Raw genomic sequence first — 14,367 nt, forward strand, 5'->3', positions numbered from 1 at the left:
TGTAGATAAAGGGTTATAGTTGACATCCGGTTGCGTGTAACAACAATTCCAAAAATGAAATGAATAGTAGCAATAAGAACATGTTTACAAAAATAAAATTGTCAAAAACATTGATCATTTTCGACAAAAATAAATTAATATAACATCGATATTTGTCGACACCAGAGAAACAATATCTTTATCATTCAAATTTCAGCCACCTACATAGAGAAGTCTAACAAAAACCTATACAAACGATAAAATCTTCAAATTTGTCACTATCTCCATCTCAAGTTCAGCGGGGTAAATGTAGAAAAAATTGTGGTGGTGCCGCTGTCGTTGGTCACTGATCCGGAATACCTGTGACGGTAAAACTACAGAAAGTACCATTTTACAACCCTATCAGCCTTGCAGCGAGCACCAAGTGACCTAGCCTTGACCAACAAGTCCAGAAGAAAGCTCCTCTTCAAGCTCCATTTGGCTTATGGAATATTCCCTCTCAAACAATAAAAGTTCCTGCAGATGAGACAGCGGTTCGATAAGTTGGGTCATGTTAATCAGCGGATGCAAAAAGGGGAAAGTAAAAGAGGGAGCTCCACGGAAGTTTCCGAATGATTAAATAAGCTTACGGGGTACTTTATAAGTACATAATTCCAAAACTGACAAATTTAAGGCCCAGCACATGTTCAGTGATGAATCTGTGGATGATGTGAAGTCAAGACTCAGAAGTGAAGGCTATGTTATGGTATGGCGGAGGCCGGAGGGCAATGGCTATCAGTTGAAATTTTGATGGCAAGGGTTTTAATTTACGATACAAATGTGCCTTTAGAAGGAAGAGTAGACGTTTACATCCAATTGTTTAAAAGTGGGAGATCGATAGACAAAGGGACAATATGCTTAAAGCCTCAAGTTATAAATTGTCAACCTGGTGAACAAATGAGAAGTATCTATTACCTGCAGTTGTTGGTGACTAAACAAATGAAGAAATCCAGCTTCGGAGCTAGCAACTAATTCAATCAACTGATCATGGCTTTCAGGTGGAACACCCAACTCTATAAGCGAAAGCGAGACCTGCATATTACGACATACACAATTAAAAGGTGTGCACAGTTCTTGTTACTGTATGTAATCATTCAATAAATTTCAAGTACAAGGCCACTTGGGAAGAAGGTTACCTGCATGCATCGAAGAATGACTTCTGGAATACAGCACCTACGACATAGCCCCAGCACAATGTACGTTGCTGGGCTCTCCAAGGAACCTTCTTTGCTCGAATACCAGGCATCTAATCGGGAAATCTCGATGGTAGCTCCAGCTTGAAAACGAGGCAACTCACCTGCGATGAAAATTATTCAGTTCAATCACCTTTTCTCCTACTATTTCTTTCATTCAGCATTCGAAGAGTACATTTCTTTTTCCTTCAATTATCCTGTTAAACTTTCACAATGTTTCTTCTGTTTGTAACGAAATTTTGTTGTCAATTGTTGATTAGAATTCATTCGATTTTGACTCTCTAGCAACGTGACCACACTTTGATCAATTTGTGAAGATTGTGTTAGGTTGAACATAGAGAGCTGCCGAGCAATCCATTTATTAACCTTTGCTTTTTTCTAGAATTTCCAATATAAGATTCACTCACATTGAGCACAGCCAAAAAGCCCGAGCCCTAAAAATCTAGTTGGAAGATCAAAGAAAACCAGAGAGGGACCTTGAGCAAAGAACAACAGAACTCCAGTATCAATAATATTGCTTACCCTTGAAGCCAGCAGCCATTACAGTACCAAGAATACCCCCATCAGTGTTTTCCTGTGACCCAAGACCATCACCTGCCACGGCCAAGCAGCGAAGCACCACCTCGACACAGTAATTGTCCTTCGAGGATATGGTGACATTTATCTACAGAAGAACAAAAAGATTCCTGTTTGTGAGCAAAAGAAAAAAGAAGAAACGGAAAGGTTTGCGCATAAAAGATTAGGTAGGTAAAGGGACAATATTCTGGACAGTGTAAGCCTCTATTATTGTTCCCACCAATGAGAACCCACACCAAGAGAAGCTTTGATTCTTAGTTTTGAGAATCTATCAATACACATTTCTTTTATCCTTTCTTCCTTTCCGCAAACAAATAAACATACCATCAGTTGCCTATGCAACACATCTTCCTCGCTCACTGAAGAGTAAAGAGCACTCATTAATGTAGTGCACACGGTTGCATCTGGAGGCAGACATTCACCAGATGGCAAGCAAAGCATTGCGGTGGCGTGCAATTCAACAAATACAGGTTCCACAGATTCATACAAATGATCTTGAGCTGAAGCTAACCAAGGATTTTCAGTTCCTATATACAAAGACAACTTACTTATATGTCAAGCAACTATTAAATCTGAAAAAGGTGAAAAATAGAAAGGAAAAAAAAAAAAGGACAATAATGGATCTAAACCCATTGTCCTCGGGAAATTTTATTTGAACAAACACAAGCCAATCCAGATATCTTTCTGAGCTTGTTTTCACATTTAGAAAGAGAAATAATCAGCTTACTCAGTAACAATGACAAAGATGAATTCAGAGTCTCCTTGGCTGCTGAAACGGCTCTTTGTTTTTCCTCCATTGAGAGTTCAAGGGGGGACACCTCTGCATTCTCTAATTCAATTTTGAGCCAGTTGCGATATTTTGCATCACAAGAATAATACTCGCTCTGCTCAAAATAAAAAACAAATTAATATCCACATATGTAAATGTTATATAAAATTTCACAAGGATTTGATAACATACTAAATTACCAATAAGTTGGCACTGTTAACTGGACAGAGAGAGAGGCATAAAAATGAAGCTTACCCAATCGTGGAACTCTTTCAGGTTCTGAGAAACGTTGTAAACCTCCACGGTATCAGAAGATTCTGAAAGTTGCTTTAAAGGTTCAGCAAGGAAGCTAAGTAATGTGTGAGCACCAATGGGCATTGCAGGAACTCTCCACATTGAACCCAGGGCAAACTCCCGAAACAATATGTTGCTATAAGAAGAAAATGGGAGGTTAAAAGTGAGGAAATCACAGATAGAAACAAAATAGGACAGGCAAGGAAGATGCAATGAGAATGTATCAGCAACAAATACCACCTAAAGAATCTCATGGAACTAGTACAACAATTAGGGACAACAAATACCACCTAAAGAATCTCACGGAACCAGTATAACAATTAGGGAAACTATCCTCACCAAGACAAGAACTACAACTTTAAGATATAAATCACCTTTTTTTTCTTGCAAGAAAGTATACATCATCCTTAACACATCGCAAAAAGAAAAGAACTGAACTATTCTTTCGTGCTGTTAGATGATTTTAGAATTATGTACTGACCAGAAACCAGTTTAAGGTTCCACAAGCACATACAGAGCTATACAACATGGTACAACCATTACCTGTGTGTCAAAGATCGTAGAAGAAGTTTTGTACTGACATCCCCGACATTAGTAACTGTGGAGGGGGGTGTAAAGCATAGCCACTGGATAACCATAGCTTTGGGAAGGCTCTGCAGCCGGTGCTGCTCTGCAACATCTGATAACTTATCATACTTTCCAACTTTCATTTCCCGAGATCTTGACAGAACCCTGTTTAAACAGTTTGTTAGAAGTAGAATAAGGTACAGAAAAATCAAATTGCTTTCTTCCCATCCCAAAAGTAAAGTAGGATAAAGAAGAAACAGAAATACCTCTCAACAATCTCTTCAAAACTTCCTTTTGAGTCGTCCACTGGAGAAAATTGTAAATACCCCATAGCAGAAAGGAAGATCTTATATTTGACATGCACACTGTTAAGAGACGACATAGAATAAATAAATAAATAATATATATATTATATATACCAGGTAATAAATAAAGCTCCACGTCCCCTCCATCCACAGAAAAAAAATTATAGGACCCCGCATAGAATACCCTACAATTTGCGATATCTTGCTAACAAAAATTTACAATACATTTTACAAATTCGAATACCCTACATGCTTTGTGTTAAAAAGGTAATGGGAGAACATTGTACACAGAAACATTAACCTGCTGTTCAGCCTCAGTTCCATCATGTGCACAAAGAGGTCAATGCAACGGTGGTGTGCAAGTTGAGAAGCATATATACCCACCAACTCCTCATGTTGTATGGAAAAGAGAAACATGGCATACCTAGATCAGAGTCACCAACCATTAACAAACAATAAACAAAATAGTGCATCCACACACACACACACACACAATCCTCTTGCAATACACCAGAAATCTGTGTCCATTTAAGACAAAAAACAAGCTGCCTCGAAGGGCATGAGAACCACCCTCTCTACACACTCATCTCATTCAAGGGTTCCTCCAAACTTTGTCCCATATTGCTTCCCCAAGTTCTCGTCTTGTTGTTCATCGTCCTCATCGGTTTCACAAAATGTTATTCAACAATAGTTCATACCGTATCACATAACAATTGCAAAAGACATGATTTGAAGCTACTTACATGTGTATAATGAGATCACCAACATTCATAATCTTCTCTCTCAAAGTGTCCTTATTTTCATCATCAAGTAAATATCTAAGCACAAGTACTAGATGAGCACCAAATCGAATCATCTGAGGATCTCCATGAGGCCTGACAAAAAAAAACAACGCCCCATTAGTCATTAAACCAATCCTATGAAACTAGACAACTACTTATTTTGTTTGTTTCAGCAGAACATGAAAAACTGCAATAAATTTGTTTACAAAAAATATCGAAACCAATGTCACAAAAATATGTTGAAACCAAGACATTCATGTACAAAAGAAATCACCAAAGAAAGTAACATGGAGAATCATTATATCGTGATCATCTATTTCAAGAACTTGCATATTGCATTGAGCTGATACATTTTTCAGCCATCTCAGTCAATGGGTCTTTCCGGGAGGCAGAAAATATGCTGGTTTGTATGAGTTTAATATTTGGTCATACAAAATGTTATCAAATGTTGAAGGGCCCAGGAACAAAGAATTCACTTGTTCCTCTGAAACATAGTCGTCTCTAACACATATGAGGTCAGAGAACTGAGGTGAATGCAATTAACCAACATTACCTGAAGAAACTCTGATCATCTTCTGAAGGGGCTATCCATGACCATATCATGTCCAGCAATTGTGGGATATCTCCTAACATTAGTTTCATCTGTCAGACAATTTGTTGTTATAAGTACAGAAAACTTTATATCCTTCCTTTGAATAAAAAAGAAAAGAAACGAAAGCAGGCCCTGAAGTATGAAATACAGGTAGGAGTGAGGACTTATAAAAAGGAATAGTACACACATTGCAATTCTTTTGTCAAGAAGAAGAAACATGCACATATATTTCAAGTGATAACATTTACACAATTTCATAGAAATTTGTTTCAGAAGAAATCAAATTTCTCTGAGGAAAGGTTTTCCACCGAAAGAATTTGTTTTTGAAAACATCTCTTAAGAAAATTTTCCTCAAAAAAATATGATTATCTTCTCATTATATTTTTGTCAAGGGTTCAATCTAACACAAGTGTTTAAGAATTACATTTGATAAAGGCTTCAACCTAGCACAAGTGCTTGGGAAACCTTATCCATAACATTTTCTTTGACTCTGTTTTTGTTTGTTTGGTAGATTTTAGAGTGATTCTTTTTTTGTTAACAAAAATACATTTCTATCAAAAAAGAAATGCATGTCCTAAAGAAATTTCCCCAAGAGAAAAATTTCCCATTGAATCAAACAATAGAAAAAAGTTTCCAATCAAAGAAACTATATGGTGGAACTATTTTCCATGGAAACAACAAGACAATGAACTAATTGTTTTGTGAAGATACCTCAATTTGGCGTTGCTGCTCCTTGCATCCTCGAGTAACACTTTCATGAACCAATTCCCTAATCCAAACAATTTAAAATTTTCATCTCAAATAAACATTCTTTCATTAGCAATAAGCAATACTGCAGAAAAGGACAGCTCAAAATCAGAATGAAAACTGCGTTGTATATATACCCTGATTGAAGTTTCTGGAGTAGATCTGAAAGTTGTCGTGGTTGTTGGTTAAAAACTTGGAGTGGCCAAATTCCTGGTCCATTTGAAGGCTGAACAGCTCCGTCACTATGTCCAGGATTTCCATCAATTGCATCTCCAATGCTTTTAAATTGATCCATTCTTCCCGGTTCCAAATGAGCCAATTCCAAATCCACCTGAACATGTAACCATGATTTCGCCATAGCCCAGCATGCTGACTGCAACTATCTTGGTTAGATTTACGAAAAGTGTCTAAAACTGAAGGTGCAATTACAAGGGAAAGAAAAAAAAAAGAGCTTGTCTAGTCACACCCCAACACACATCTGTGTTCACAAATTCTACTCTTACTGAAAAACTGAAACACTAAATACTCAAAAATAAAAAATAAAAAAAAAAACCACAAATGAATTGCAAGCCCCCTTCCCCCTGAAACCATGCTGATATGTCCCACCAGCCCAACTATCACCCTCCTTTCTATCGTTAATGCATCTAAATTAGGGCAGTCTTGCCATTACAAAAGGGTATTGTCAACCACTAAAAAAATCAACAAACCTCTAGTTAAATTGGGAAAGCAGCAAAAGAAAATAAGAAAATTATCTGATTTTTGTATTCAAGTACTCTAAGACTCTTTTTAATTGAAGGATGGGGGAAAGGAAGAGTGAAGGGTTCTTCAATTCTACTTTTAAGTTGAAGGGAGGGAGGGAGTGGAGATCGAGGGTACTCAGGTTGTGGCCCTGTGGCATGTGTTTTTTATTTCATAAACTTTTGTATTTAATTTTAGAGTGCAGCAAGCATAACAACATTCACACCAAACAAAAGTGGCGTTTTTAATTTTTGATGGAAGTTATGAACAGACTGTAGCACGCCATAATTTGAAACAATAAAGAGTAAATGTAAAAAAAGCTACTGACTCATCAAACCCTTATTAAAAATCAGCAGTTAAGACAACAGATCAAATTAAAAAAGATTTTGAGGATTCTTATAACTTTGGGGTCAAGGGGACAAATACCTCCCAGTCAGTGCAGATTGGAAGCATGCGCCTTATATTGCTACATTGTGCTGCATACACTGCTGCTTCATATTTCCCAGCATCTTGCTCAGCTATTTTCTTCAAAATAGATAGAAACGAAATTTAGCATGTTAAAATACTTCGGGGGGGAAAGAAAGGAATAAAAAGCAACAAATAATTCTATAACATCAAGAACAATGAGAAGGCCAGGGAGCAGAACACAAAATATTTACATATTCAGTATTAACAATGTATGAAATCCATACAAAAGGACAGAAATTTTATGTTGCCAATTCCTTTCAACTCTACCTCTGATGCACAATATGTTGCCCATTTCCACAGATGCCATTGATGGCCAATGCCACTTTCCAACTCAATGGCTTGCAAAGTTCTCTTCTTTCCATTTTTCACCAAGGCTTCAACTGAAGGAAAATCATCAATTCCTCCAAATATGCACAAAGTTGCAGCTCTCCATGGCTACCAAAATGTTAGCAGGTGTCAAGGAGCAACATTAACATAAAAGAAAGTATTATCCCATATTTTTCAGAACTTCATTAACCTGTCCTGCAGACCGGCAAAGCTGACATGCCTCTTCCCGTCTTCCAGCTCTTAAAAGAGTCCAGACATCTTCCAACAGAGATTCATCTTGTTTCTGCAGGCGTAAAACTGTTAAATTCTATCTGATAGAAATGTACATGCACAAAAAAAATAGAAGTTACATATGGCAGATATTCTGAACCAACAGAAATTAGCAGATAATCAAAATGTCACAAAGCCCCTTTAGATAACATTCTTTGACATAGAAAAATTACAAGTTGATAACTAAAGTTAAAAGTAGATTTGTGCATCACTAGCCAAAAAGAAGGGGTGAGGGTTGGAGCTGGGTTTTGAATTAATTGCTTCTTACTTAACAAATCCTGGCCCCTTCAATACAAATAATGTAGAGCCTAACACAATTATGGGTAGACCAATCCTTGTTGTCTTGCAGCACAAATACACTCGTACTGTATCAGTTACAACTCCACGGGATCTAAAGTACTTTCAATAATTTTAAACGCATTTTCCAGACAACACACAAAGAAAGTTCATAATGTTATAAAGACCATCATCTTTCCACACAGCAGCTTACATCTTGATATTCTTTGTTTCTTCTTAAAAGAAAATATATAATGCCAGTAATATTCTACTTACAACTTGATATATAATCCATTACGTACTATACTGTCTTCCTTACATGCTCACTTGATCAAAAGTAAGCTTTGTGCCAAAACCTCATGACAGTGAAGTCCACTAGGGGAATTAATCCATTAGCAACTTCAGGATAGCAAAGCACAAGCAGCAGTCATAGAAAAAATCCTCTACACGAAAAAATCCTCTACACAACCTAGTTAATTTGAAAGTCCATTTTATAGCAGATAATTAATTTGTAAAGTTTATAATTTTCCTTTTTGTGAAGAAACGATATTATGTACACTAGGGGGAGGGGGTGGGCTTAGCCTCACAATGGACTAGCAATAATGTGGTTCAAATTTTCCTTTGGCGAGGATCGAACCTAAGACCTCTCACTTACAAGGGAAGAGGAATAGAGCATGGCACTTCAAAATCTAAGAAAACTTAAATTTGTGAGAGAGAAAAAAAATACTTTGTCATCAGGTAGTAGTTGAGCATGTTCACGTGTCGGAGCATCAAAATCCAAGTGATGAATGGTATTTGTACTGGAGGCTCCTTTCTTAAGATAGCATTGAGTATGATACCAAATTCCAGAGCTTGGGAGACAGGCACCGACATGAGAACCCCGCACCTACAAGTATTAAATTTTCCAACTTCAAAACTTCCTCCTGATACACAAAAAGCTACAATAAGCAGCGAAAGCTCACTGTCTTTGCCAAGTAAACAGGCCAATACATGCCGTGATGTGATACTAGAACTAAAAGATTGCACGATAACATATTGGTATATTAACCAGAGAATAATCATTGTGCACAATTAAAGATATTCCGGGGAAAATTATAGCAGAAAGTGGTAACCTTTCTTTCCAAGTCAAGTGCTTTGGAGGCTAAGCCTTCTAGCCATTGAACAATGCGTAAACATAATTGTGCCGTATGGTCCTCTATGACAAATTGGCAAGCCTCCAAGTGTGATGTTGAGGGCAACTGTCATGAGTCAATATGTTTAAATGAGTTTTTTTTTTTGCTTTTTTGGCTAACCTCCCTGTACTTCGAAATATATTAAATTTTCTATTAAAAAATAGATAAATTCACATGTTTTTCCAATCAAACAACTAATGACAAGGAAGATGCATTACCAAGATGAACTCTTTTGGGATTTCTTCAGTCCCTGCAAGAAGAAGAATAACTGTCACACTAAACTCAAAGCTAATAAGTGTAAGACTTGCAACCAAGAGCAAATATTATTAACCTAAAGGGAACAAAAGAAATTAATTTTTATTTCCAACAACTACGAAATAAAACAACTTGGTATATAGTTGATAAACCTATAAAACACCCAAAAATTTATGCAGTTTTTTCCTAGAAATGGTTTTTTTAAATAGATTAGCATTAGAATAAAACTTCAAAGTTAGAGATAGATTTCCTTTTCCATAAAGGTACCACAGAAGGGACCAGGAAGCAGCCTCATCGAGCAGGAGTTGAGCCTTCTGCCTAATCAACTTGTCCTCTACAACACGATGCCTAATGTTGGAACCATACCTGTAGAAGAAACCAGAAGATGCATTTATGCGTATGGCGGTACTAAAAGCTTCCATACCAGTTTAAAAAGTACTTTCAATAACAGAAACATACCTAATCGACTCTGAAACATTTCGGCAGGATTCTTCAAATCTTAGTATCAAGTCAGGAAAAGGCATCAACCCTGCAAACCAGCAAAAAGATAAATAGGTTAGTCAATTAAATGCTACATCAAACTGCTCATCAGGAAAAGTTGATATAATTAATAAAACTGAGAAGAAGCACTCTCAAAAGAAATATTGAAAATGGATATAAACATAATAAACAGAAGTCTAAATTCAGTACTATATTATTAGGTATGTCTAGCTCAAACACCTTGAAGAGCAGAATCAAGTAGCGATGCAAAAAGGCTAAAGGTTGGATCTCCATCATCAACCAGTGAATCATCCTCATGCTTCTCATCCATATCAGCACCATCAATGGGCAACCTCCTTCTTGAGAAAGAAGTTCTTTCCAAGTGATCAGCATCAATGCCTTCAGCCTCTTGTTTAATATTTTCGAGAAGAAGTGCAGCATTGGTCGGGCTGTGTATATTCTGCCCGTCATATAGTAGCCTAGGTTCACTGTATTTAGAAGCTGAATTCTCTTGGTGGGGCGATATGCTTGAAGTCAAGTGCCTTTTCCTGGCATTACATTAAATCAATAAGTAAAAAACAGAAAATGTATACGATTTGCGGTTCCAAGAACACCCAGAAAATTTCACTTCAAACATGCAAAAGCAAAAGCTCGTAACAATACTGCGAAATTTAAGTAATTTGAATATAAACTGCAAAACATATCCATATGGAATACACACACATCATGCCTCATTAGAATTAAGCTTCACAATGTGACATCAAAACCCTAATGCTTGAACCAACATTTACCAATCAAAGTAAAATCAATTTCAGTTAATTTCACCAAACAATAACTAAAAGATCCACTTATGAATGAAGCTTCATCCCAGAAAACCCAAAATCAACCAAAAAAAAACACACTAAATTCAGCTAGGTTGGGAAATCTGGATCCGAACCCGTATCGACGAAACTTCTCTCTGATTGTGAGGTCTTCGGGGTCGAAGAAGCTTGGAGAAGCGTCCATTTCTACGTCCATCAGCACCAAAACGACGTCGCCTTCAAAACTCTAGGGTTCGCAGTGGCTTCTGAAGGAGCCAATCTTAAACCCTAGAGGAGCTCAAAGCGCGGGAATCCGAAGGAGGGTGTGAGGAAGGAAGACTGAACTCGAAGGCGAACGGAGGATAACGCCGTTTGGGCTTTTATTTTTTACCACTCGCAGTTGTATATTGGGCATTGAGCCCAACACATTACGGAGTGCACCAATAGAGATTGCAAAGCCCAGAAAATTATGAACAATGCTTAGAGCAGTTAAAAAAAATAGTAAATTACATTTTACTATCTCAGGTTTAGAATCGATTTTAATTCCTTACAACATTTTTAAAACATTTCACTTTCATACCTCAAGTGCTATTTTATTTCAATATAATACATCTGTTACATTTTCCATCCATTGATCCATTAGAAGCTGACGTGACTGTCACATTTGTGCCACGTGGTAAAAAAAAAAAAAAAAAATTTAATAATAATAATTTTTTATTTTTTAAAAAAAAATTACTAAAAACGCAGAACCTACCCCCACCTTCCCCGAGCCCTTTCTCCTCTTCACCCTCACCCCTTTTCTCCCTTCTCTCTTTCGCTCAATTGAGCTTCTCCGATCCTTCAAGGCCTCTCTAGAAAGGTGCTGGGAATCCTGTACAACTCTCTCTTTCCCTTTTACTCTACTCTTCATAGTTGCTGAAGGTGTACAGCAAACCCAACATACTGCCGCTTTTGTGATGGAGTTACACGGAAGAAGCCTGCCTGAAATGAGTCGAACTAGGAATTGAGCCTTGCAGCCAGAGATACCGGCCTCGAAGGTACTCTTTTACTTGCTCTGCGTTTTAATTTCGCTTCGTTTGAGCTCGATTTAGGCTAATTTCGTAATCTAGGGTTTCTAGGGTTTTGTGTTTGGTTTGGTAATATAAGGTTGTGATTGGGGTTTTGTTCTGGTTTGGGGGTGAATTGTAGAGCAAATGTGGCAATTAGGGCTAACGAGCACCGAGTCGTACCCGGAAAAACTCATCATGCCCAATTGGGTCTACTACATACAAACCGGAGAGACTCAGACTTGCAAAGGAGAAAAGGGTAGGTGGGGTTGCAGATGAGAGAATGGAGAAAGGGGGTGGGGGTAAAGAGGAAAAAGGGCTCGGGGAAGGTAGGGGTGGGGTGGGTTTTTGGATGTGAGGGGAGGTGAAGAGAATGCAGGAAAGGGAGGTGGTTGAGAGGCTCGGCAGTGAGGGAGAACAGAAGTGAGGAGGGGTTGTGGGGGAGGTGGGGGTGGGTTCTGCGTTTTCAGTTTTTTTTTTTTTTTTAATTTAATATTTTTTTTTGCCATGTGGCATATATTGGCAGCCACGTGGCACAAATGTGGTAGTCATGTCAACTCTTAAAGGATTAATGAATGAAAAATGTAACGGATGTATTATATTGAAATAAAATAGTACTTGAGGTATGAAAATGAAATGTTTTAAAGATGTTGTAAGGAATTAAAATCGACCCTAAACCTGAGGTGGTAAAGTGTAATTTACCCTAAAAAAAATTTAAAATCTAACATTGAGAAAATAATGGACATTGCATGTGCTTACAATTAATTGGTCCACCCCGTATTGCCAATCAGTTTTATGTTGGAACCTCAACTTTCTTCATGGTATCAGAATAGATTGTCCCAATGTGAAGCCAACAGATGTGGATGCAAATTTCTTCCTTCTTGCTGTTAGATGAAATGCACCTACAAAAACAATTAACACCTTAGGTCAAGGCCAAGAGCCTCACGCGCCCACAATGAATGAAGGGCTTTGGCCGATGAACCTTTGATACCAAAGTTAGAATTTTGAGGGAAAAATGTTTGAAGAATTTAGAGAATTTTGCAAGAGGATTAAACTTAGGTTTTGGAGAAAATTGGGTGGTATTTATAGGGGTGTGGTCAGCCCCTTTGGGAAAGATGGGAACCGGCCACTTTAGTGGTTTTTTAGGTGTTAATCACCATCAATTAGCTAATTAATGAATTAATTGAGTAATAAATCAATTAATTAGCTAATCAATATAATTTGAAAGAAATAATTTGGGAATTACCTTGTGGGAAAGATTTAATGAGGATGGATGAAATAAGTTTTGAATAAATGCCTATTTTGATCACTTTTGACCTTGATTGAGTGATGATTGTCCGTTGCTCGCGCATAGCAGTTCCGATGTGCCTTGAGGGTAATTTTGTCTTTTTCACCCAAAAATCCACATGTCGCCTCCATATTCTTCTTGATTATTTTTGGCTCCACAAATGCCCCCACACCTATTGGGCTGCTCGCAAGAAATGGCAGCAGGTGTAGAGATTTTCTTGCTTTAGGAAACGTAGGATTGTTTCCTATTTTGATGTAGATTCTCTATTTAAATGGAAATTAGATCCTTCTGGGAAAGGAAAATAAATCACTTCTAAAGTCTATTTAAGTCTACCTTAACTAGATGATTAAATCAACTTTAAAGAGCAATTTATTCTACCCTATAAGAGAGAGAAAGTTAGAGGATATTTGTTCCCCCTCCCCTAGTAATCTTCTATATTTACCCATGCAAATGAGCATCTTTCATTGCTTTCTTCGTCTTCTCCGTGCCGTACCAAGGTAAGAAAAATTTAATTTTCCTTGTCTTCTTCTTCGATAACGCTGTCGCGGGGCTACGGTCGGGGTGGTGCGGCATGTCAGCCGGCAGAAGCCAATAGTCGGCTCGGCTCGGGTCGAAGAGGTGTTGTGGCAGGGACCACTGCTTGGGCTGCTCGGCTTGGCTAGAGCCAAAGGCAGCTTATGTGGTTGGGGCCATAGATTGAGGTGTTGGGACGCAAGGCTAGGCGAGTTGCATGGCTCATGTCCTTTGAGCTCTTAGACCTAATGCATGCCAGGCCCGCGATTGAGAGAAATGAGGAAGTCGCGGGCCTCATGGGCTGCTGAAATGTTGGGCATACAAGCCTATTCCTTGCTGATCTGAGGGAAAAAAATGAGGCAAAATCCAATATGGGTTGAGCTTCCTTGCTGAGTACCGTGAATTGTGCTGGCTGCTTAGTCCTCTTTGCCGGGAGAAAAGTGGGCTGATCCTGAAATAAGAGGTAAAAATAATCAAGGCGGATGCATTGGCTCGTCTGATCGCTGTCATGGAACCTACTATGAATGAAGGTGGAATGAAGAGATTTTCCCCGCCTGCTCAAGAGATACCGGTTAAGAAAAAACTGAAGACTTCCTCTGCTACTCTTAAGGGTCCGCTGCTGCTGAGAGACCTGTGATTGACATAACTTCTTCCAATAGGAAGAAAAATAAGGTTGCTAAATCTGATCATGTGGTGCCTGTCATGTCGAGAATGGCTAGTACAATTGCTGATAAAATTGCTCAGCGTAGAGGTCCTGTCATGCCCCTAATGCCAAAGTCTATACCAATACGTCTGTTACGAGCTAAGTCTAGTTCATCTTTAAAGAAGCTTGCTATTATAAAGAGTGATAAGGTAGACTATGCTGCTAAAGTAGCGCTAAGACCCACTCCT

The 14,367-nt window shown here is 38.1% G+C and overlaps 1 protein-coding gene across 1 annotated transcript; it reads right to left on the minus strand.

The window, feature by feature from the left end:
• Positions 1 to 116: 116 nt before the first annotated feature.
• On the minus strand, positions 117 to 10,968 carry LOC137740814 (nuclear pore complex protein NUP107-like). Its single transcript, XM_068480619.1, has 24 exons — positions 10,767 to 10,968; positions 10,070 to 10,377; positions 9,809 to 9,878; positions 9,599 to 9,715; positions 9,313 to 9,343; positions 9,035 to 9,160; positions 8,650 to 8,808; positions 7,567 to 7,659; positions 7,317 to 7,484; positions 7,008 to 7,106; positions 5,981 to 6,216; positions 5,808 to 5,865; positions 5,058 to 5,146; positions 4,466 to 4,597; positions 4,024 to 4,146; positions 3,684 to 3,782; positions 3,394 to 3,582; positions 2,812 to 2,986; positions 2,515 to 2,671; positions 2,112 to 2,314; positions 1,734 to 1,875; positions 1,155 to 1,315; positions 934 to 1,050; positions 117 to 495 (listed from the first exon to the last, which is right to left on the minus strand). Exons 1-24 carry the CDS (start codon positions 10,844 to 10,846, stop codon positions 409 to 411), a joined length of 3,219 nt encoding a protein of 1,072 aa, XP_068336720.1. The 5' UTR covers positions 10,847 to 10,968; the 3' UTR covers positions 117 to 408.
• Positions 10,969 to 14,367: the final 3,399 nt, after the last annotated feature.

Source organism: Pyrus communis, chromosome 7 (assembly GCF_963583255.1).
Source record: "Pyrus communis chromosome 7, drPyrComm1.1, whole genome shotgun sequence".
Classification (NCBI taxonomy): Eukaryota; Viridiplantae; Streptophyta; class Magnoliopsida; order Rosales; family Rosaceae; genus Pyrus; species Pyrus communis.

Excerpts from the sequence above, each read along its gene's own strand:
- LOC137740814 (XM_068480619.1), bottom strand. The coding sequence starts at position 10,846 with ATGGACGTAGAAATGGACGCTTCTCCAAGCTTCTTCGACCCCGAAGAC. Across the intron at positions 10,378-10,766 it reads GAGAAGTTTCGTCGATACGG|GAAAAGGCACTTGACTTCAA; the intron begins GTTCGGATCCAG and ends ATGTAATGCCAG. Across the intron at positions 6,217-7,007 it reads CAATCTGCACTGACTGGGAG|TCAGCATGCTGGGCTATGGC; the intron begins GTATTTGTCCCC and ends AGATAGTTGCAG.